The 23,405-nt window shown below is 52.3% G+C and overlaps 5 protein-coding genes and 1 pseudogene across 9 annotated transcripts in view; 5 read left to right on the forward strand and 1 right to left on the reverse strand.

Moving 5' to 3' along the window:
- Positions 1–2,010, forward strand: part of LOC138719465 (zinc finger protein 84-like) — a 14,262-nt pseudogene extending 12,252 nt beyond the window's left edge.
- The window catches only part of LOC138719450 (zinc finger protein 707-like), an 11,672-nt gene extending 576 nt beyond the window's left edge, over positions 1–11,096 (forward strand). The window contains exons 2-3 of one of the 2 annotated variants that reach the window (XM_069854793.1): positions 286–424; positions 10,951–11,096. In XM_069854793.1, coding sequence (XP_069710894.1) covers positions 286–424; positions 10,951–11,053 — 242 coding nt within the window. In that variant the 3' untranslated portion in view covers positions 11,054–11,096. Of the gene's footprint in view, positions 1–285; positions 425–10,811 lie in introns of both variants that reach the window. The other variant, XM_069854794.1, reaches the window with a different exon arrangement.
- Positions 4,563–23,405, reverse strand: part of LOC138719451 (feather keratin-like) — a 72,080-nt gene continuing 53,237 nt past the window's right edge. Inside the window, exons 1-3 of one of the 4 annotated variants that reach the window (XM_069854795.1) lie at positions 8,446–8,466; positions 7,966–8,248; positions 4,563–4,730 (exon numbers count right to left, since the gene is read on the reverse strand). In XM_069854795.1, coding sequence (XP_069710896.1) covers positions 4,631–4,730; positions 7,966–8,228 — 363 coding nt within the window. In that variant the 5' untranslated portion in view covers positions 8,229–8,248; positions 8,446–8,466 and the 3' untranslated portion in view covers positions 4,563–4,630. Of the gene's footprint in view, positions 4,990–7,895; positions 8,249–8,445; positions 8,467–23,405 lie in introns of those variants that run through there. The other 3 variants (XM_069854797.1, XM_069854796.1, XM_069854798.1) reach the window with 3 other exon arrangements.
- On the forward strand, positions 15,672–16,351 carry LOC138719456 (feather keratin-like). The gene is made up of 2 exons (XM_069854804.1): positions 15,672–15,722; positions 15,931–16,351. Exon 2 carries the CDS (start codon positions 15,951–15,953, stop codon positions 16,281–16,283), a length of 333 nt encoding a protein of 110 aa, XP_069710905.1. The 5' UTR covers positions 15,672–15,722; positions 15,931–15,950; the 3' UTR covers positions 16,284–16,351.
- Positions 19,224–19,820, forward strand: LOC138718715 (feather keratin-like). Its single transcript, XM_069853216.1, has 2 exons — positions 19,224–19,251; positions 19,462–19,820. The coding sequence occupies exon 2, from the start codon at positions 19,482–19,484 to the stop codon at positions 19,818–19,820; it is 339 nt and encodes a 112-aa protein (XP_069709317.1). The 5' UTR covers positions 19,224–19,251; positions 19,462–19,481.
- The window catches only part of LOC138719462 (feather keratin-like), a 101,496-nt gene continuing 101,354 nt past the window's right edge, over positions 23,264–23,405 (forward strand). Inside the window, exon 1 of the mRNA XM_069854809.1 lies at positions 23,264–23,337. The gene's annotated coding sequence lies outside the window, so the exon portion shown is untranslated. The remainder of the gene's footprint in view (positions 23,338–23,405) is intronic.

A 23,405-nucleotide genomic window follows, 5' to 3' on the forward strand; every position in this document is an offset into this window, starting at 1 on the left:
AGAAATGCTTCCCCGAGTCTGGTCTTAACCTCTCCTTTTGCCACTTTGAGCCCTTTGTTGGCGTCCTGTGTGCAGGAGAGCAGCCAAGGTGACGAGGGTGATGCGAGGGGAGGCTGTAGGCGCAGGGAAGGGAAGGGAGGATGAATGGTAGCCGGGTTGAATGGTGAGGGAGGAGTGGAGTGGGAGGAGACGTTTGGGCTGTGGCTGTTGGGGTTGTGGGTGCTGGGGGTTCATGCTACTTTCTGGGCAGCGTGACACAGGGTGCTTCTGTCTGTTCCCCAACAGGCTGGGTCACCATCAAGCCAGATATCATCTGCAAGCTGGAGCGAGGGCAGACGCCATGTGTGCCAGACCCCCCTGGGGCGCTGCAGAGGCACCGGAGCCCTGTGCCAGGCGTGTCCCAGGCGTCCGTGGGAAGGAGCAGGTCAAGCAGCAGGCACGGTGCGGGCTCACCTGAATGGGAGCTGAGTGGGAGTCGGGGGGACATATCAGTGCACCCTCACCTCCACGATGTGCTGGACCCTCAGCAGCTGGAGAAAAGCCCTTCCAAGCGCAACAAGAACTTCAGGGGCCGGACAGCCCTGGCCATCCAGAAGAGGAGCCAGAGGGGGAAGCAGCCCTTTAGCTGTACAGACTGCGAGAAGAGCTTCAGACGCAAGGCCAAGCTGACCGAACACCAACGCATCCACACTGGCGAGCGGCCCTTTGCCTGTGCTGACTGCGGCAAGAGCTTCAGAGAGAAGAGCTCCCTGATCAGTCACCAGCGCATCCACACTGGCGAGCGCCACTTTGCCTGTGCCCGTTGTGACAAGAGGTTCAGAAAAAGGGCCAACCTCCTAACTCACCAGCGCATCCACACGGGTGAGCGCCCCTTTGCCTGTGCTCACTGCAGCAAGAGCTTCAGACATAAGAGCTCCCTGATCACTCATCAGCGCATCCACACGGGTGAGCGCCCCTTTGCCTGCACCGACTGTGGCGAGAGCTTCATCCGGAAGGGCACCTTAAACATCCATCTGCGCATCCACACTGGCGAGCGCCCATTCACCTGCACCGACTGTGGCGAGAGCTTCAGCAGGAAGGGCTCTCTGATCAGGCACCAGCACATCCACACCAGTGAGCGTCCCTTGGCCTGAGCCACTGCAACCTCCACTTCTGAGGGACGCAAGCTGTAGTCAACCACCAGTGCATCCACGCTAGGAAGAAGCCCTGGAAGTGTGGCGAGTGTGACAAGACCTACAGCCAGAATTAGAACGTGAATAAACAACCATGGGTGCAGCAGGGCCTGCGAGTGGTGCTGAGGGCGACAGACAGGAGGAGGATAGTCCTTCTCAGGCGAGTGGGTGGACAGAGGCCAGGTCCTTGCAGTGCGTCAGCTGCAAGGAGCAGTTAAAGGACGAGGGGCCCATGGTGGCTCATGAGTGCACCCCCAGCGCTCCCAGCCTGCAGCTGCCTCCATAGCTCAGTGCCCTCCGAATCTGCTGCTCAGCGTCTGGCTGAGACACAGAATCAAACTTAACAACTCAGGAGAGTTATAAAGCAGGTTTGTTTTATTAGCAGTGCTGGGGTGCAAGGGGGTTCTCCTCCTAGCTTGCACACTGTATTCTGTAACAAGCAGCTACTTACTCCTTGGACGGTCTCCTTGCTCACTGAAGCACTACCGCACAGCTCTGGCTTGAGCACCCGATGTTCCTGATAACACTTTCTTGTTTGGAAGGATGCCTTGTTTTGAAGAATGCCTTGTTTCATTTCCCACCTTTGTCTAGCCTGTTAGTAAAGTCTTTTACTTATTTAAAGGCTGCTTTCCGTATTGACCCTCTTCTTAAAGTGTTTTCTTGATTCTGTCTTCTGGCAAAGTTGATGTTTTTTCCATTGTTTGTAATCATTAATAACCCCTCCAGTACAACATACATTTAATAAATACAACATTTAACTATAAAATGCAATAAAAGCCCCAAAATCATTAAAGCAACTATCAAAGCAAACAATTTTCTAAGGCAAAGAAAGTTAGGTAACCAAGAGGTGAGCTTTTCCCACAGTTCAGTAATAGCATAAGAGTTACTGTCTTGTGCTGCTTCGTGTAAAACTTTGGTTTGTTTCCGGATTTCATCTATGGCTTCTGTCACCTTTCCGGATAGGTTAGTGTAGGTGCAGCAACTTGTGTTTATTAAGGTACATACTCCTCCCATTTGCACCGTTAATATCTCTAAACCCATTTGATTTTGTAAGACCGCTTTGCTCAGTGATGTCACTTCAGCTTGAATAGCTGTGAGGGCGTCTGCAGTGTCATTAGTTTTGATTTCCATTTCTGCTGAGATATTGCCTCTTGCCTTTTCAAGGCGATCCATCTCATTAAACTATGAAATGGAGATGGCCTTTAAATGAGAGGATTTCTCTTTCTCTCGGTTCTTTTCCAGGGAGTTCTTAGGATTCCTTTCATTTTTTATAGAATCACAGAATGACTCAGTTGGAAAAGACCCAGTAGATCATCAAGTCCAACCTTTCCTATCAGTCACTAAACCATGCCCCTCAGCACCTCATCCACCCGTCTTTTAAACACCTCCAGGGAAGGTGACTCAACCACCTCCCTGGGCAGCCTGTTCCAGTGCCCAATGACCCTTTCCATGAAATGTTTTTTCCTGATTTCAAGACTGAACCTCTCCTGGTGCAGCTTGAGGCCATTCCCTCTTATCGTGTCTCTAGTCACTTAGAAGAAAAGGCCAGCTCCCTCCTCTCCACAACCTGCTTTCAGGTAGTTGTAGAGAGCAATGAGGTCTCCCCTCAGCCTCGTCTTCGCCAGGCTAAACAACCCCAGCTCTCTCAGCTGCTCCTCGTAAGACTTGTTCTCCAGGCCCTTCACCAGCTTTGTCGCTCTTCGTTGGACTCGTTTGAGAGCCTCAACATCCTTCTTGTGGTGCGGGGCCCAGAACTGGCCCGGCCATCCAACCAGTTTTCCACCCAGGAGAATGTGGGCCCGTCCCGTCCAGAGGCTGACAGTTTCCGAAGCAGAATGCTGTGAGAAACTGTGTCAAAGGCTTTACTGTAGTCCAAGATAACTATGTCCAGAGCCTTTCCCTCGTCCAGGAGGAGAGTCTCTTTTTCATAGAAGACCATCAGGTTAGTTTGGCAAGACCTGCCCTTCGTGGACCCGTGTTGACTGGGCCTGATCACTCGGTTCTCTTGCACGTGCTTGATGATAGCACTCAAGATCACCTGTTCCATGACTTTCCCTGGCTCTGAGGTCAGACTGACAGACCAGTCTTATTTTCCATCTCTGCCAGGGATGCAGACAGTGGGATTGAGTGCACCCTCAGCAAGGTGCCAAGTGCCAGGTCCTTGTCCTTGTTTGAGGAACTCCTAGAAAAGTTTATAGGCTGGGCAATGTGTGGATTTTGAGCAGTCCTGTGGAGAAGGACTTGGGGCTAGTGGTGGATGACATACTGACTATGAGCTGGAAATGTGCACTCATGCTTAAGACTGAGGGTATTCTGGAGTGTGTCAAGAAGAGTGTAGCAAGAGGGTTGAATGAGATTCTCCTCCCCATCTACTCTGCCCTATTGAGGCTGCGTAGAATCCTAGAAGGGTTGGGGTTAGAAGGGATCTTAAAGATCATCTAGTTCCACCCCCTTGCCATGGGGAAGGACATCCCACTAGATGAGGTTACCCAAGCCCCTATCCAATCTGGCCTTAAACACGTCCACGGGTGGAGCATCCCCAGCTCCAGAAACACAAGGAACTATTGGAGAGAAGCCAGTGGGGGCCATGGAGGTGATTAAAAGGGCTGGAGCTTCTCTCTGACGTGGAAAGGCTGAGAGACCTCGGTTGCTTTTGCTTGGAGAAGAGAAGATTGAGAAGAGAAATCATCAAAGAAGATAAATATGCAAAGAAAAGGAGCCAAGAGGATGAGGCCAGACATTTCTTAGAGGGCCCTAGGTACAGGACAAGGGGCAACGGGCACAAATTGGAGCACAGGAAGTTCCACGTGAACATGAGCAAAGCCTGATTTACTGTATGGGTGACTGAGCACTGGGCAGCCTGTTCTGGAGATACTGAAATACAATCTGGATGCCTTCCTGTACAGCCTGATTGATGTGACACTGCTGTAGCAGGGGGCTAGCATCGATGATCTCCAGAGATGCCTTCCAACCCAACCATTCTGCGATTCTGCTTGCTGTGGTGGCCAGAGAGTCGTCCTGGGGAAGAGTCAAGAGTTTGTTACCTAGGGGACCTGATATCGGAGGTCTGGATAGCGGTGAGCTAGCATGGGCATGATTTGCCTGGGCAAGCAAAGGGCTTGTGTCATGTTGTGGAAGAGTCTCTGCCCTGCTCTGTATTGTTGTTGTGGCTGGGGATATAAACCATATGAGGAGATTGCAACATCTTTCCAACCACCCCAACGGCCACTGTAGCCTTGGTGTTGTGCTGGGTGGGGTTGGATGAACTTCAAAAGAAAAGAAGAGAGGAGGCCTTCAGGCTGGGATGCAGGAGAAATTTATTGAGGGGGGGAGAAATTGAGAAGGCAGGAGCGCCAAGAGGAAGGGATCAGGTCTGAGGCGCAAGGAGGTGAATCCTGAACCCATGGTGTTGCTTCCAGGGTGTGGGTGGTCAGTGTCAGGGGGGATGGTGATGACCTTTAGCAGGTGTAGCAGCCTCTCCTGCCACCGAACCAGCCCAGACCTCTGCCACCATAGCAGCCCAGGCCTCCCAAGCCGTAGCCGTAGCCGTAGCCGAAGGCCCCATTGGAGACGGGCACTCCCTGGTAGCTGAGTTCACTGCCCACGGCAGCCGATGCGGAGGACCCGACGGCGGTGCTCTGGGGGAAGGAGGTGAGGATGGGTCCTGGCAGGGTGACCTGCACGGTGGGAGGCTGGATGACGACCGAGGAGACCTGGCACTGCCTGACGCAGGGCTCGTTGCAGCTGTTGGCCAGCGGGGCGGGTGCGCAGGGGCGGCAGAGGTCGTTGCAGGCCATGGGTGTGGTGTGGAGGGTCCCTGGAAGAGAGGGGGTTGAGCATGCGGTGGGGCATGGGTGTGCGAGGCGTGATATGTGTGAGGAGGGCAGGGGAGTGGGAAGGTGTGGGATGGGTCTGTGGGGAGCATGGCGGTGGGGAGGAGTGTGGGTTGGTGAGGCAGGGAAAGAGCATGGTGGAAGAGAGGGAGGAGGTGGGTCAGGAGGAGGAGGCTCAGGGGTTTGAGGCTCACCTTGTTGTGTGTGGAGAAGGTGTGCAGAGAAGGTTGTGAGGGAGAGAGGTACTGGGCCAGCTTTTATGGTGGTGCGCGAGGGGCGGGACAGGCTTTGTGTTTGAGTGCATTTTGAAGGCAGCAGCTGTGTCCTGGCCCAGCGTGGCGAGTCATGAGGTGGGGTGTGTTTTCCTTGCCCCAGTTCTTCAATGTCATGTCCTCGTCTTGAGGACGTGTCCACTCAGTGCTGGCAGCATCTTTGAAGTGAGAGTGTTAGAGGATGAAGACTTGGTGCTGCTGACGTGTGTCAGGGCAGGCGCAAGAGGTGACCGAAGCGTAGGAGAGGTGTAATGGTGTCAGTGAGGCCATTGCTTAGCACTTTTGTCGTGTGGTTTGTGGGTGCATTGTGAGAAGAAATAACAATTGCTGGTAGCCACGCAAACCACTGATTGACCCTGGTCAGAAAAGTTGATGAGGAGGTATGAATATGGATTTCTGAAGGGAACATCAAGCTTGACCAAGCTATGTGTCTTCTGCATTAAAGTGAGTAGGTCTGTAGAGGGGGAAAGAACAAAGGCTTGTGTTTACCTTGAATTTTGAGTGAAACCTTTGGTGTTTTCTCCCCTTGCATCATCCTAGAAAAGACCAAAATGCATGCTTTGCATAAGTGACCAGCGAGTTGGTTAACTGCAGAGTGGTTGAATGGTTGGGCCCAGGGGCTTGTGACGGGTGGCAGGAAGTCCTGATGGAGGGAAATCTCCATTAATGTAGCACAGGAACTGGATCTTTGGGAACAAATCTGTTCAGCATCCTTCGCAATGACATGAGCAGTGGGATGGAGTGAACCCTCAGCAAGGCGGCAGGTGGTAACTCTCATTTTAAAGATGCCGAAGGGAGACCCAGGTCAAGTACCAGCCTGTCAGTGTCACCTCTGTGCCTGCCGTGGTCACGAATCCTGACAGATCCTGCTAGAAATTACGTGAAGGAAGATGGAAAATCTGGAGGCGACAGCTGAAAGCCAAGAGGGCTTCACAAAAGGCAAGTTGTTCCTGACAAGTATTAAGGCTTTCTGCAATGGGACTACAGCGTTGATGGAGAACGGAAGATGAACTGACCTCATCTCTGTGGCCTTGCGCCAAGTACCTGATTCTATTGCACACAGCACCCTTGTCTCTCTAATGGAGAGATCTGGATTTGATGGGTGTATCTCTTGGTGAGTAAGGAATATGCAGGAGTTTTCCACTCCAAGTGTTGCAGTCAATACCTCAATGTTCAGGTGCAGACCAGTAATGCGCAGTGTCCATCTGGTTTCTGCAGTGGGACCAGGATTATTTACCGTCTTTGTCAGGCACAGGGAGAGTGGGCTTGAGTGCGACTTAGTGAGTTAGCAGATGACACCAAGCTGGGTGTTGTGATGGATACCCAAGAGGAAAGGGGTGCCAGCTAGAGGGACATTGAGAGGCTAGGGACACAGGCCTGTGTTTACATCATGAAATTCCACAAGATTAAGTGTCAACTTCTTCAACTGGATTGTGGAACTCCTAATGAAGGGTATAGGCTCACTGTTGAATGGATTGTGAGTGGTCCTGTGGAGAAGGTCGTGTGCATAGTGGTGGATGAAAAACTGAACGTGAGCCAGCAACGAGCCCTTCTGGCCAAGGAGACCAACGGTATCCTGGGGAGCATGAAGTAATGTGTAGCAAGCAGGTCAAGGGAGATTCTCTTCCCCTCTAGTCTGTCGCAGTGAGGCTGCATCTGGAGTCTTGTATCCAGTTTTGGTCTCCCTGTCTCCGAAAGAAAAGGAAAGATTGGAGAAATTGTAGCAGAGGCCAAGGCGATGAGGGTACTGGAATTTGTGTCTTATAAGGATTGGCTGAGAGACATGGGTGTGTTTATCCTGGAGAAGAGAAGGACGAGGGGCTCCTATCAATGCTCATGGATATCGCCAGGGCCTCGGCCAACAGGATGGGCTCAGATCATTTCAAGTGGTGCCCAGCGACAGGACAAGAGCCAATAGGAACAAACCGGATCTTAGGAAGTTCCACATGAACATCTCGGAAAGCTTTTCTTGTAAGAGTGAGGGTGCACTGGTATTGGCTGCCCAGGGAGGGAGTGGAGTCGCCTTCCCCAGATATACTTAAGTCCAATCAGGATGCCTTCCTGTACAGCCTGATCGAGGTGACCCTGCTTTAGTAGGGGGTTAGCTTGGATGATCTCCAGAGATGCCTTCCAACCCAAGCATTCTGCAATTCTACTTGCTATGGTGACCAGAGAGTCGTCCTGAGAAAGAGTCAAGTGTTTGTTACCAAGAGGAGCTGACATCCGAGGTCTGGATAGTGGTGCATGAGCATGGGCATGATTTGTCTGGGCAAGCGAAGGTTTTGTGTCATGTTCTGGAAGTGTCTCTGTGCTGCTCTGCATTGTTGTAGCTGGGGACACAAACCATGCGAGGATATTACAACATTGTTCCAACCACCCAAACGGCCACTGTAGACTCTGTGTTTTGCAGGGAGAGATTGGAGGAACATTGAAGGAAAAGAAGAGAGGAAGCCTTCAGGCTGGGATGCAGGAGAACTTTATTGAGGGGGAGTGAAATTGAGAAGGCAGGAGCACCAAGTGGAAGGGAGCAAGTCTGAGGTGCAAGGAGGCGAATCCTCAGTGCATGCTGTGTCTTCCAAGGTGTATGTCGCTAATCTCAGGGGTGGTGGAGAGGACCCTTAGCATGGGTAGCAGCCGCTCCTGCCACCGAACCAGCCAAGACCTCTGCCACCATAGCAGCCCAGGCCTCCCAAGCCGTAGCCGTAGCCGAAGGCCCCGTTGGAGATGGGCACTCCCTGGTAGCTGAGTTCACTGCCCACGGCAGCCGATGCGGAGGATCCGACGGCGGTGCTCTGGGGGAAGGAGGTGAGGATGGGTCCTGGCAGGGTGACCTGCACGGTGGGAGGCTGGATGACGACGGAGGAGTCCTGGCACTGCCTGACACAGGGCTCGTTGCAGCTGTTGGCCAGTGGGGCGGGTGCGCAGGGGCGGCAGAGGTCGTTGCAGGCCATGGGTGTGGTGTGGAGGGTCCCTGGAAGAGAAGGTGTTGAGCAAGCGGTGGGGCATGGGGGTTTCGAGGTGTGGAGTGTGAGGAGGGCAGGGCGTGGGTTGGGTCTGTGGGGTTCGTTGTGGTGGGGAGGCATGTGGGATGCGGTAGCTGGGACGGAGCATGGTGGAAGAGGGGGAGGAGGTGGGTCAGGAGGAGGAGGCTCAGAGTTTGAGGCTCACCTTGTTGAGCGTGGAGGAGAAGGTGTGCAGAGAAGGTTGTGAGGGAGAGAGGTGCTGGACCAGCTTTTATGGTGGTGCGCGAGGGGCGGGACAGGCTTTGTGTGTGAGTGCATTTTGCAGGCAGCAGCTGTGTCCTGGCCCAGCGTGGCGAGTCATGAGGTGGGGTGTGTTTTCCTTGCCCCAGTTCTCCAATGTCATGTCCTCCTCTTGAGGATGTGTCCACTTGCTGCTGGCGGCATCTTTGAAGTGAGAGTTTTAGAGGCCAAAGACTTGATGTTGATGGCACGAGTGAGGACATGCACAAGAGGTGACCAAAGCATTAGAGAGGGTGGGTGTTGCCTGTGAGGTCATCACGTGGCACACATGTTGTGTGGTTTGCGGCTGCACTATGAAGACGTAACGACAACTGCTGGTAGCCACATAAACCACTGCTCAACCCTGGTCTGAAAAGTTGATGAGGAGGTGTAGACAAGGATGTATGAGGGGAATATCATTCTTGACCAAGCTCTGTGTCTTCTAAATTAAGGTGACAGGGTCTGTAGAGGGGGAAAGAACAAATGTTTGTGTTTACCTTGAAATTTGAGTGAAGCCTTTGATGTTTTCTCTCCTTGCATCCTCCTAGAAAAGACCAAAATGCATGCTTTGCATATATGACCAGCGTGTTGGACTGCCAAGTGGTTGAATAGTTGGGGCCAGAGGCTTGTGATGGGTGGCAGGAAGTCCTGATGGAGGGAAATCTCAATTAATGAAGCCCAGAACTGGATCTTTGGGACCAACCCTGTTCAGCATCCTTCTCAGTGACATGAGCAGTGGGAGCGAGTGAACCCTCAGCCAGGTGCCAAGATGCTAACTCTCATTTTAAAGATGCAAAAGGGAGACCCAGTTCAAGTACCAGCCTTTCAGTGTCACCTCTGTGCCTGACATGGTCATGGATCCTGGCAGATCCTCCTGGAAACTATGCCAAGGTGTGTGGAAATAAAGGAGGCGATTGCTGAAAGCCAAGATGCCTTCCCAAAAGGCAAATTGTTTCTGAGAAATTCGGAGGCTTTTTGCAATGGGTCTACAGTGCAGGTGGAGAAGGGAAGAGGAACGGGACTCAGCTACCTGGCCTTGTGCAAAGCATTTGACAGTGTCTCATGCAACATCGTTGTGTAAATGGAGAGATGTGGATTTTAGAAGTGGACGTCTTGGTGGAGAAGGAATATGCTGGATTCTCCTCCCCATCTACTCTGCCCCAGTGAGGCTGCATAAAATCGTACAATAGGTGGGGTTGGAAGGGACCTTAAAGATCATCTAGTTCCACCCCTCTGCCAGGGGCAGGGACATCCCACTAGATCAGGTAACCCGAGGCCCCATCCAACCTGGCCTTAAACAGCTCGAGGGATCGGGCATCCACAACTTCCCTTGGCAACCTGTTCCAGTGTCTGACCAGCTCATATCCATTCCCCCTTGTCCTATCACCACAAGCTTTTATGAATAGTCCCTCTCCAGCTTTCTTGCAGTCTCCTTTCAGGTACTGGAAGAACCTTTGTGCATGAGTGCATTTTGCAGGGAGCAGCTGTGTCCTGGCCCGGCCTGGCGAGTCGTGAGGTGGGGTGTGTTTTCCTCGCCCCAGTTCTTCAATGCCATGTCCTCCTCTTGAGGACATATCCACTTAGCCCCTGCGGCAGCTTTGAAGTGAGAGTGTTAGAGGCCCAAGGCTTGTTGTTGATGGCACGTGTCATTGCAGGCACAAGAGGGGAGTAAAAACTCAGAAGCTTTCTCCCCTTGCATGCTCCTAAACTGGCCAAGAAAGTACGTGTTGAGTAGGCAGAGAGTGAGATGGAGTGCAAACTGGTTGAATGGCTGTGCCCAGAGGCTTGGGATGAGCGGGACAAAGTCCTGATGCAGGGAAGTCTCAGGTCATGTAGCCCAGGACAGGGATCCATGGGGCGAAGCCTGGTCAACATCCTCCTCAACGACCAGGGTTGTGGGATGCAGATGTTCACCTTTATTTGAAAGAGGGAATCATGAACAAGGAGTGTGGTGATAGGACAAGGAAGAACGGTTTTAAACTCAACGAAACTATATCTAGCCACCTCCCTTGGTGGCACTGATGAAACAGAAAGCATCGCACTGACTGCTGACACTGCTTCCTTTGCACAGAGTTCCCAGCTTTAGGAAAGCTCTGGGGACGGAGCAGGCAAGCCGTGTGGGCTGAAGTGTCACTGCAGGGAGCAAAGGAGTCATCGTGTCACCTGATGGGGCTGGGGGCTGACGCAGACACCCATGAGTAGGTGTTTGCCTGCTGGTTCCTGGCCTGTTGGTGGCTGATGCTGGCATACGGGCAGTGTGGTAGATGGTGCTTCTTTCTGTGCCCCGGACAGGCTGGCCCCCTGTCAAGCCAGATATCATCTGCAAGCTGGAGCGAGGAGAGACGCCGTGCGTACCAGACCACCCCAGGGCACAGTGCAGGCAGCAGAACCCTGGGCCAGGTGCGTCCCCAGGATCCGTGGGAAGGAGCAGGTCCAGCAGGAGGCACTTGGTGTGGGAAGATCTTCAGAGGCAAGGCCAACCTGACCGAACACCAACGCATCCACACTGGCGAGCGCCCCTTTGCCTGCACTGACTGTGGCAAGAGCTTCAGCCGGAAGCAAAACCTGATCAGCCTCCAGCGCATCCACACCAGGGAGAGGATCTTCACCTGCTCTGACTGCAGCAAGAGCTTCAGCTGGAACGGTGCCCTGATGAGGCACAAGCTCATCCACACAGGCAAGCGCCCCTTTGCCAGCAGGGAGTACCACAAGACCTTCAGTCGGAAGCAACATCTGATTAGGCACAAGCACATCCACGCTGGTGAGAAGCACTTTTCCTGTGCTGACTGTGGCAAGAGCTTCAGACAGAAGAGCTCCCTGATCAGCCACCAGAATATCCACACAGGGCTCTTTGTGTGCACCGACTGCGGCAAGAACTTCACCGGGGAGCGACACCTGATCAGACATCAGCGTTTCCACACCACTGAGGAAACCTACAAGTGTGGCAAGTGTGGCAAGACCTACAGTCACAAGTGTGCCCTGAAGAGACACCAGCAGGTGCATTGAAGCCACCGGGTCGCACCACAGGGTGAGTGGCAGGAGGAGGGATGTCTCTCCTGAAACAAGGCATCCTTCAAAACAAGATATTCTTCAAAATAAGAACACGTTATCAGGAACACGGGGTGCTCAAGCCAGAGTTGTGCAGCTGTGCTTCAGTGAGAAAGAAGACTGTCCAATTATAACAGTAAGTAGCTTTACCCCACAAGGTACCCATAAAACTGGATATGCATTCACTACCAGGAACAGGGTAGAATCCCAGCCATTACCTGCAGGGACTTCAGCTCAGAAGGCTGAAATCATTGCCTTAACTAGAGCCTTAGGACTGGTATAAAGGAAAAAGATAAATCTTGGACAGACTCTAAATCATAGAATCGTAGAATCACCAGGTTGGAAAAGAACCACCAGATCATCAAGTCCAACCATTCCTATCAAACACTAAATCACGCTCCTCAGCGCCTCGTCCACCCGTCCTTTAAACCCCACCAGGGAAGGTGACTCAACCACCTCCCTGGGCAGCCTGTTCCAGTGCCCAATGACCCTTTCCATGAAAATTCTTTTCCTCATGTTCAGCCTAAACCTCCCCTGGCGGAGCTTGAGGCCATTCCCTCTCATCCTGTCCCCTGTCACTTGGGAGAAGAGGCCAGCTCCCTCCTCTCCACAACCTCCTTTCAGGTAGTTGTAGAGAGCAATGAGGTCTCCCCTCAGCCTCCTCTTCTCCAGGCTCAACAACCCCAGCACTCTCAGCTGCTCCTCGTAACACGTGTTCTCCAGCCCCCTCCCCAGCTTTGGAGCTCTTCTCTGGAGAGATATGCCCTTTGAGTTGTTCATACTCACAGAGCGATCTGGAAGGACCAAGGGTTATTGATGGCACAAAGAAAACAGATTGAACATGCTGAAGAAACACTTTGCTTATTAGAAGCAGTACAATTACCAACCAAAGCAGCCATCGTGCACTGTCAACGACACCTGAGAGGTAACACTGACCAGGAAACAGATAATAGATGGGCTGATTATGAGGCTAAATGGGCGGCAGAAATAATGCAGGAAGAGCAAACATGAGCTCTAATCCTAGATAATAAAGATGAAAATTTAGAAAATCAGAATGGTATTAGATACTCCAAGTTCGATGGGATATGAATACAAGAACTTGGAGGACAAATCCTTTCCCAGAAGTGGGCACAATTAAAAGACAGCAGAACTATTGCACCTGCCAGCTCGATCTGGGAACTTGCGACATTATAAAACCCACTGTGAACCACAGAATCACAGAATAACCAGGTTGGAAGAGACCCACCGGATCATCGAGTCCAACCGTTCCTATCAAACACTAACCAGGCACTTTATACAAAATCCTAAAGCAGAAATGGATACGGAGGAATTTTACATACTACAGTCCAGACTCAACAGTGTGAAATATGTTAAATCGAATACAATTTGGCATAGTTAGGTCAGGAAACGTGCCTAGAAAGGGTTAGCAAATTTATTTTTCTGAACTCCCAAGAAAAGCCGGGAGCTCCATGAACATGACACAACTCCAGAACATGACACAGAACTCCAGAACATGACACAAGCCCTTCGCTTGCCCAGACAAAGCTTGACCCTGCTCATGCACCACTATCCAGACCTCTGATGCCAGCTCCCCAGGAAAGCAGACACTTGACTCTCTTCCCCAGGACGACTCTCTCCCCACCACAGAAGCAAAATCACAGAACTGCAGAATCACAGAATGGTTGGGTTGGGTTGGAAGAGGTCTCTGGAGATCTCCCAGTCCAACCCCCCTGCTAAAGCAGGGTCACCTTGATCAGGCTGTACAGGAATGCATCCAGACTGGATTTCGGTATCTCCAGGGAAAAAGACTCCACTCCCTCTGGGCAGCCAATTCCAGTGCACCATCACTCTCACAAGAACAGCATTTCCAGATGTTCACCCAGAACATCACAAGTTCAATTTTGTACCTGATGCCCCTTGTCCTGTCGTAGGGAAACACTGAAAATGATCTGGGCCCCTCCTGTTGGCCTAGGCCCTGGCAATAGTCATAAGCAGTGATAGGAGCCCCTCGTCCTTCTCTTCTCCAGGGTAAACACACCCACGTCTCTCAGCCTCTCCTCATAAGACACGAATTCCAGTACCCTCATCGCCTTGGCCTCTGCTGCAATTTCTCCAATCATTCCTTATCTGTCTTGAGTCGGGGAGCCAGAACTGGATACAAGGCCCCAGATGCAGCCTCACTACAGCAGAGCAGACAGGGAGGAGAATCTCCCCTGACCTGCTTGCTACAAATTACTTCATTCTCCCCAGGTTACTCTTGGTGTCCTTGGCCACAAGGGCTTGTTGCTGGCTCACGTTCATTTTTTCATCCACCACTACGCACACGTCCTTCTCCACAGGACAACTCACAATCCATTCAACAATGAGCCCGTATCCTTCTTTAGGAGTTCTTCCATCCAGGTGAAGAACTCGACACTTGATCTTGTGGAGTGTCATGATGTACGCACAGGTTTGTGTCGCTAGCCTGTCAATGCCCCTCTGGCTGGCACACCTTTCCCCTTGGGTATCTATCACAACACCCAGCTTGGTGTCATCTGAAAACTCACTAAGTCTGCACTCAAGCCCTCTCTCCTTGTTCCTGACAAAGACAGTAAAGCATCCCCGACCCCCTAAAGACACCAGATGGACCCCGCACATCACTGGTCTCCACCTGGACATCAAGGCATTGACCGCAACATTTTCAGTGGAACGCTCCTGCATATTCCTTACTCACCAAGACATCCACCCATCAAATCCACATCTCTCCATGATACAGACAAGGGCGCTGTGTGCAACAGTATCACATGCTTTGCGCAAGGCCAGGTAGATGGGATGACTTGCTCTTCCCTTCTCCCCCAGTGCTGTAGCCCCATTGCACAAAGCCTCAATACTTGTCAGGAACAATTTGACTTTGCGAAGCCCTCTTGCCTTTCTGCTGTCGCCTCCAGAATTTCCATCCTCCTTGACATAATATCCAGCAGGATCCGCCAGGATTCGTGACCATGCCAGGAACAGAGGTGACACTGACAGGCTGGTAGTTGGCTTGGGTCTCCCTTTTTGTCCTCTTTCAAATGAAAGTTACTATCTGCCACCTTGATGTGGCTTCACTCTACCGCACTGCTCAGGTCATGGAGGAGGATATGGAACAGGGTGGAACCCACCGATCCCGTCTTGGGCTACACCACTTGAGACTTCCCTCCAGTGGGATTTCTTGACACTTATCTCAAGCCTATGGTCTCAAATATTCAACCACTTTGCAGTCCACCTCACTGGTCACTTAGGCAACACATACATTTTTATCTTGTGTAGGAGCATTACAGGTGAGAAATCATCAAATGCTTTACTCAAAACTCAAGGCAAACACCAGCCTTGGTCCTTTCCTTATCTACAAACCTTGCCACCTTCATGTAGAAGACACAGATGCTTGTCAAACACAACGTCCCCTTTGATACGACATGCTCAGGACTACCCACAACCTTTTTGTCTGTTCTGTGTCTGACAGCTCTGGGTCTGCCTGCATGAGGTGCCTTCTTCCCAATGTAACCACAAACCACACCACATGAGTGCCACACGATGTCCTCACTGACAACATCCCAACTCTGCGATGCTTTCATTGCCTCATCTTCCCACCCAGACATTCACCATCACCACGAAGAATTTGACCTCCAAACCTTTGCCTTAAAAGCTGCCTCCAGGGCCAAGAAGATGACATGACATGTTGATGACCTTCCTGCCTGTCCTGATTCTGGCTGAGCTGGGTCGGGCTGCCAGGAAATGGGGTCAGATCATCACAAAACACCCACAAACCACACAAGAAATGTGCCAGGTGATGACCTGACTGACAACATAACACCTCTCCAATGCTTTGGTCTCCTCTTGTGCTTGCCCTGGCATGCACCATCAGCACCAAGCCTTTTACCTCTAAGAGTCTCGCTTCAAAGATGCCGCCAGCACCAAGTGGACACGTCCTCAAGAGGAGGACATGACATTGAAGAACTGGGGCAAGGAAAACACACCCCACCTCATGACTCGCCACGCTGGGCCAGGACACAGCTGCTGCCTGCAAAATGCACTCATGCACAAAGTCCCGCCCCTCATGCACCACCATAAAAGCTGGTCCAGCACCTCTCTCCCTCACAACCTTCTCTGCACACCTTCTCCTCTGCGCTCAACAAGGTGAGTCTCAACTCCCTGAGCATCCTTCTCCTGTCCCACCTCCTCCCTCTCTTCCACCACGCTCTGTCCCAGCCTCACCAGCCCACACGCCTCCCCACCACCACGAACCCCACAGACACACCCTACGCCTCCCCACTCCTCTGCCCTCCTGACACTTTACCCCTCGCAAACCAACCTCCTGACCCTTGCTCAACACCCTCTCTTCCAGGGACCCTCCACACCACACCCATGGCCTGCAACGACCTCTGCCGCCCCTGCGCACCCGCCCCGCTGGCCAACAGCTGCAACGAGCCCTGCGTCAGGCAGTGCCAGGACTCCTCCGTCGTCATCCAGCCTCCCACCGTGCTGGTCACCCTGCCAGGACCCATCCTCACCTCCTTCCCCCAGAGCACCGCCGTCGGATCCTCTGCATCGGCTGCCGTGGGCAGTGAACTCAGCTACCAGGGAGTGCCCGTCTCCAACGGGGCCTTCGGCTACGGCTACGGCTTGGGAGGCCTGGGCTGCTATGGTGGCAGAGGTCTGGGCTGGTTCGGTGGCAGGAGAGGCTGCTACCCTTGCTAAGGGTCCTCTCCACCACTCTTGACCCCAACCACCCGCACCCTGGAAGCCACACCATGGGTTGAAGATGCACGTCCTTGCACGTCGAACTTGCTCCCTTCCAATTGACGCTTCTATCTTCTCTATTTCCGCAACCAGCCAATAAAGTTCTCCTGCATCCCAGCCTGAGAAGCCTCCTCTTCTTTCTTCTCCCAAGCTTCTTCCAGCCCCACCCAGCACAAAGCCAGGGCTACAGTGGCCATTGGGGTGGGTAGAAAGAGATTACAAGCTCCTCCTAGGCTCTATGTCCCCAGCCACAACAACAACACAGAGCAGCACAGGGACACTTCCAGAACATGACACAAGCCCTTCACTTGCCCAGACAAAGCTTGTCCCTGCTCATGCACCACTATCCAGACCTCTGATGCCAGCTCCCCAGGAAAGCAGACACTTGACTCTCTTCCCCAGGACGGCTCTCTCCCCACCACAGAAGCAAAATCACAGAACTGCAGAATCACAGAGTGGTTGGGTTGGGTTGGAAGAGATCTCTGGAGATCTCCCAGTCCAACCCCCCTGCTAAAGCAGGGTCACCTCGATCAGGCTGTACAGGAATGCATCCAGACTGGATTTCGGTATCTCCAGGGAACAAGACTCCACTCCCTCTGGGCAGCCAATTCCAGTGCACCATCACTCTCACAAGAACAGCTTTCCAGATATTCACGCAGAACATCACAAGTTCAATTTTGTACCTGATGCCCCTTGTCCTGTCGTAGGGAAACACTGAAAATGATCTGGGCCCATCCAGTTGGCCTAGGCCCTGGCGATAGTCATAAGCAGTGATAGGAGCCCCTCGTCCTTCTCTTCTCCAGGGTAAACACACCCACGTCTCTCAGCCTCTCCTCATAAGACACAAATTCCAGTACCGTCATCGCCTTGGCCTCTGCTGCAATTTCTCCACTGGTTCCTTTTCTGTCTTGAGTCGGGGAGCCAGAACTGGATACAAGGCCCCAGATGCAGCCTCACTACAGCAGAGCAGACAGGGAGGAGAATCTCCCCTGACCTGCTTTCTACAAATTACTTCATTCTCCCTAGGTTACTCTTGGTGTCCTTGGCCACAAGGGCTCGTTGCTGGCTCACGTTCATTTTTTCATCCACCACTACGCACACGTCCTTCTCCACAGGACAACTCACAATCCATTCAACAATGAGCCCATATCCTTCTTTAGGAGTTCTTCCATCCAGGTGAAGAACTCGACACTTGATCTTGTGGAGTGTCATGATGTACACACAGGTTTGTGTCGCTAGCCTGTCAATGCCCCTCTAGCTGGCACACCTTTCCCCTTGGGTATCTATCACAACACCCAGCTTGGTGTCATCTGAAAACTCACTAAGTCTGCACTCAAACCCTCTCTCCTTGTTCCTGACAAAGACAGTAAAGCATCCCCGACCCCCTAAAGACACCAGATGGACCCCGCACATCACTGGTCTCCACCTGGACATCAAGGCATTGACCGCAACATTTTCAGTGGAACGCTCCTGCATATTCCTTACTCACCAAGACATCCACCCATCAAATCCACATCTCTCCATGATACAGACAAGGGCGCTGTGTGCAACAGTATCACATGCTTTGCGCAAGGCCAGGTAGATGGGATGACTTGCTCTTCCCTTCTCCCCCAGTGCTGTAGCCCCATTGCACAAAGCCTCAATACTTGTCAGGAACAATTTTCCTTTTGGGAAGCCCTCTTGCCTTTCAGCTGTTGCCTCCAGTATTTCCATCCTCCTTGACATAATATCCAGCAGGATCCGCCAAGATTTGTGACCCTGCCAGGAACAGAGGTGACACTGACAGGCTGGTAGTTGGCTTGGGTCTCCCTTTTTGGCCTCTTTCAAATGAAAGTTACTATCTGCCACCTTGATGTGGCTTCACTCTACCGCACTGCTCAGGTCATGGAGGAGGATATGGAACAGGGTGGAAGCCACCGATCCCGTCTTGGGCTACACCACTTGAGACTTCCCTCCAGTGGGATTTCTTGACACTTATCTCAAGCCTATGGTCTCAAATATTCAACCACTTTGCAGTCCACCTCACTGGTCACTTAGGCAACACATACATTTTTATCTTGTGTAGGAGCATTACAGGTGAGAAATCATCAAATGCTTTACTCAAAACTCAAGGCAAACACCAGCCTTGGTCCTTTCCTTATCTACAAACCTTGCTACCTTCATGTAGAAGACACAGATGCGTGTCAAACACAACGTCCCCTTTGATACGACACGCTCAGGACTACCCACAACCTTTTTGTCTGTTCTGTGTCTGACAGCTCTGGGTCTGCCTGCATGAGGTGCCTTCTTCCCAATGTAACCACAAACCACACCACATGAGTGCCACACGATGTCCTCACTGACAACATCCCAACTCTGCAATGGTTGCCTCTTCTGCCCACCCTGACTTTCAGCATCACCACCAAGAATTGACCTCCAAACCTTTGCCTTAAAAGCTGCCTCCAGGGCCAAGAAGATGACATGACATGTTGATGACCTTCCTGCCTGTCCTGATTCTGGCTGAGCTGGGTCGGGCTGCCAGGAAATGGGCTCAGATCATCACAAAACACCCACAAACCACACAAGAAATGTGCCTGTAAATGACCTGACTGACAACATAATACCTCTCCAATGCTTTGGTCTCCTCTTGTGCTTGCCCTGGCATGCACCATCAGCACCAAGCCTTTTACCTCTAAGAGTCTCGCTTCAAAGATGCCGCCAGCACCAAGTGGACACGTCCTCAAGAGGAGGACATGACATTGAAGAACTGGGGCAAGGAAAACACACCCCACCTCATGACTCGCCACGCTGGGCCAGGACACAGCTGCTGCCTGCAAAATGCACTCACGCACAAAGTCCCGCCCCTCGTGCACCACCATAAAAGCTGGTCCAGTGCCTCTCTCCCTCATAGCCTTCTTCACACACCTTCTCCTCTGCCATCAACAAGGTGAGACTTAACTCCCTGAGCATCCTTCTCCTGTCCAACCTCCTCCCTCTCTTCCACCATGCTCTGTCCCAGACTCACCTGCCCACACGCCTCCCCACCACCATGAACCCCACAGACACACCCTACGTCTCCCCACTCCTTTGCTCTCCTCACACATATCACCCCTCGCAAACAAACATCCTGACCCTTGCTCAACCCCCTCTCTTCCAGGGACCCTCCACACCACACCCATGGCCTGCAACGACCTCTGCCGCCCCTGCGCACCCGCCCCGCTGGCCAACAGCTGCAACGAGCCCTGCGTCAGGCAGTGCCAGGACTCCTCCGTCGTCATCCAGCCTCCCACCGTGCTGGTCACCCTGCCAGGACCCATCCTCACCTCCTTCCCCCAGAGCACCGCCGTCGGATCCTCCGCATCGGCTGCCGTGGGCAGTGAACTCAGCTACCAGGGAGTGCCTGTCTCCAACGGGGCCTTCGGCTATGGCTACGGCTACGGCTTGGGAGGCCTGGGCTGCTATGGTGGCAGAGGTCTGGGCTGGTTCGGTGGCAGGAGAGGCTGCTACACCTGCTGAATCTCATCATCATCCCCCCGGACACCGGACACCCACCCCCTGGAAGACACACCATGGGTTCAGGATGCACCTCCTTGCGCCTCAGACCTAATCCCTTCCTCTTGGCGCTCCTGCCTTCTCAATTTCTCCCCCCCTCAATAAATTTCTCCTGCATTCAAGATTCAGATGCCTCCTCTCTTCTTCTCTTTTAAGGTTCCTCCAACATCACCCAGCACAACACCAAGGCTACAGTGGCCTTTTCGGTGGCTGGAAAGATGTTGCAATCTCCTCATATGGTTTATATCCCCAGCCACAACAACAATACAGAGCAGGGCAGAGACACTTCCAGAACACGACACGAGCCCTTTGCTTGCCCAGGCAAATCATGCCCATGCTAGCTCACCGCTATCCAGACCTCCGATGTCAGCTCCCCTAGGTAACAAACTCTTGACTCTTCCTCAGGACGACTCTCTGGCCACCACAGCAAGCAGAAGCACAGAATGATTGGGTCTGGAAGAGATCTCTGGAGATCATCGTCGCTAGCCCCCTGCTACAGCAGTGTCACATCAATCAGGCTGTACAGGAAGGCATCCAGATTGGATTTCAGTATCTCCAGAACGGGCTGCCCAGTGCTCAGTCACCCATACAGTAAATCAGGCTTTGCTCATGTTCACGTGGAACTTCCTGTGCTCCAATTTGTGCCCGTTGCCCCTTGTCCTGTACCTAGGGCCCTCTAAGAAATGTCTGGCCTCATCCTCTTGGCTCCTTTTCTTTGCATATTTATCTTCTTTGATGATTTCTCTTCTCAATCTTCTCTTCTCCAAGTAAAAGTGTCCAAGGTCTCTCAGCATTTCCACATCAGAGAGAAGCTCCAGCCCTTTTAATCACCTCCATGGCCTCCACTGGACTCTCTCCAATAGTTCCTTGTGTTTCTGGAGCTGGGGATGCTCCACCCGTGGACGTGTTTAAGGCCAGATTGGATAGGGGCCTCGGGTAACCTCATCTAGTGGGATGTCCTTCCCCATGGCAAGGGGATGGAACTAGATGATCTTTAAGATCCATTCCAACCCCAACTATTCTAGGATTCTATGCGGCCTCTCTAGGGCAGTGTAGATGGGGAGGTGCATCTCATTCACACTCTTGCTACACTCTTCGTGACGCACTCCAGAATACCCTCAGTCTTCGCCACGAGTGCACATTGCCAGCCCATAGTCAGTATGTCATCCACCACGAGCCCCAAGTCCTTCTCCACAGGACTGCTCAAAATCCACACATTGCCCAGCCTGTATACTTTTCTAGGAGTTCCTCAAACAAGGACAAGGACCTGGCACTGGGACTCTGACTCATTGCTCTCTACAACTACCTGAAAGGACGTTGTAGAGAGGAGGGTGCTGGCCTCTTCTCCCAAGTGACAGGGGACAGGACAAGAGGGAATGGCCTCAAGCTCCGCCAGGGGAGGTTTAGGCTAGACGTTAGGAAAAAATTCTTTACAGAAAGGGTCATTGGGCACTGGAACAGGCTGCCCAGGGAGGTGGTTGAGTCACCTTCCCTGGAGGTGTTTAAGGCACGGGTGGACGAGGTACTGAGGGACATGGGTTAGTGTTTGGTAGGAACGGTTGGACTCGGCGATCCGGTGGGTCTCTTCCAACCTGGTTATTCTGTGATTCTGTGATTCTGTGACTTACGGAACTTGCAGATTTCCATGGGCTCGTGTCCCTAGCAAGTCTGCTCAGGCTGGCAACCCTTTCCTCTGGAGTGTCCACATCATCATTCACCTTGGTGTCATCTGCAAACTGGCAGAGGGTGCACTCAATGCCATTGTTTGTGGCCCTGGCAAAGACAGTAAATAATACTGGTCCCAATATGGACTCCTGACGACACCAATCGTGACTGGTCTCTACCCAGACAACAAACTATTGACCACAATACTTCGGCATCCAGACGATTCCTTATCAACCAAGCGATCCACTCATCAGATCCACATCTCTCCATTTAGACAAGGAGACCTTTCCTCTTGGGTATCCATCATACCACTCAGCTTGGTGTCTTCTTCAGACTCCCTGAGGGTGCACTCACTCCCACTCTCTATGTCCCTGACAAAGACAGTGAATAATCGTTGCCCCAGGACAGACACTAGGTGGACACCGCTAGTCACTGATCTCCACCTGTACATCGAGACCTCGACCCCAACACTTTGAGTGGAACAATCCTGCTTATTTCTTACAAACCAAGAGGTCCACCCACCAAATCCACATCTTTCAATGTCAGAGACAAGGGTGCTGTGAGTGGCAGTATCAAATACATTACACAAGGCCAAGTAGATGAGGCCAGTTCCTCTTCCCTTCTCCACCAACGCTGTAGCCTCACTGCACGCAGCCTCCATTTAGACAAGGATGTTGCGTGAGACACTTCCACATGCTTTGCAGAAGGCCAGGTAGGTGAGTTCTGTTCCTCTTCCCTTCTCCACCTACATTATCGCTCCATTGCACAAAGACTCCAGATTTCTCAGGAACAATTTGGCTTTTGGGAAGCCCGCTTGGCTTTCAGCAATCCCCTCCTTAATTTCCACAAGCCTTGGCATAGTTTCCAGGAGGATCTGCCAGGATCCGTGACATTGGCAGGCACAGAGGTGACACTGACAGGCTGGTAGTTGACCTGGGTCTCCCTTTTGCATCTTTAAAACCAGAGTTAGTACCCGCTGCCTTGCTGAGGGTTCACTCCATCCCACTGCTCATGTCATTGCGAAGGATGCTGAACAGATTTCTTCCCAAAGATCCAGTTCCTGCGCTACATTAATGGAGATTTCCCTCCATCAGGACTTCCTGCCACTCATCACAAGCCCCTGGGCCCAACCATTCAACCACTTTGCAGTTCAACTCGCTGGTCACTTATGCAAAGCATGCATTTTGGTCTTTTCTAGGAGGATGCAAGGGGAGAAAACCTCCAAGGCTTCACTCAAACTTCAAGGTAAACACAAGCCTTTGTTCTTTCCCCCTCTACAGACCTACTCACTTTAATGCAGAAGACACGTAGCTTGGTCAAGCATGATGTCCCCTTCAGAAATCCATATTCATACCTCCTCACCAACTTCTCTGACCAGGGTCGAGCAGTGGTTTGCGTGGCTACCAGCAATTGTCGTTTCCTCTTCACAATGCACCCACAGACCGCACGACAAAAGTGCTAAGCAATGGCCTCACTGACACCATTACACCTCTCCTACGCTTCAGTCACCTCTTGCGCCTGCCCTGACACACGTCAGCAGCACCAAGTCTTTGGCCTCTAACACTCTCACTTCAAAGATGCCGCCACCACCGAGTGGACACGTCCTCAAGAGGAGGACATGACATTGAAGAACTGGGGCAAGGAAAACACACCCCACCTCATGACTCGCCACGCTGGGCCAGGACACAGCTGCTGCCCGCAAAGTGCACTCAAACACAAAGCCTGTCCCACCCCTCGTGCACCACCATAAAAGCTGGTCCAGCACCTCTCTCCCTCACAACCTTCTCTGCACACCTTCTCCTCCACACTCAACAAGGTGAGTCTCAACTCCCTGAGCCTCCTTCTCCTGACCCACCTCCTCCCTCTCTTCCACCACGCTCTGTC

The sequence above is a fragment of the Phaenicophaeus curvirostris genome, chromosome 3 (assembly GCF_032191515.1).
Source record: "Phaenicophaeus curvirostris isolate KB17595 chromosome 3, BPBGC_Pcur_1.0, whole genome shotgun sequence".
NCBI lineage: Eukaryota > Metazoa > Chordata > Aves > Cuculiformes > Cuculidae > Phaenicophaeus > Phaenicophaeus curvirostris.

What these genes read in the sequence shown, in the direction of transcription:
- LOC138719456 (XM_069854804.1), top strand. Translation starts at nt 15,951, where the DNA reads ATGGCCTGCAACGACCTCTGCCGCCCCTGCGCACCCGCCCCGCTGGCC.
- LOC138718715 (XM_069853216.1), top strand. Translation starts at nt 19,482, where the DNA reads ATGGCCTGCAACGACCTCTGCCGCCCCTGCGCACCCGCCCCGCTGGCC.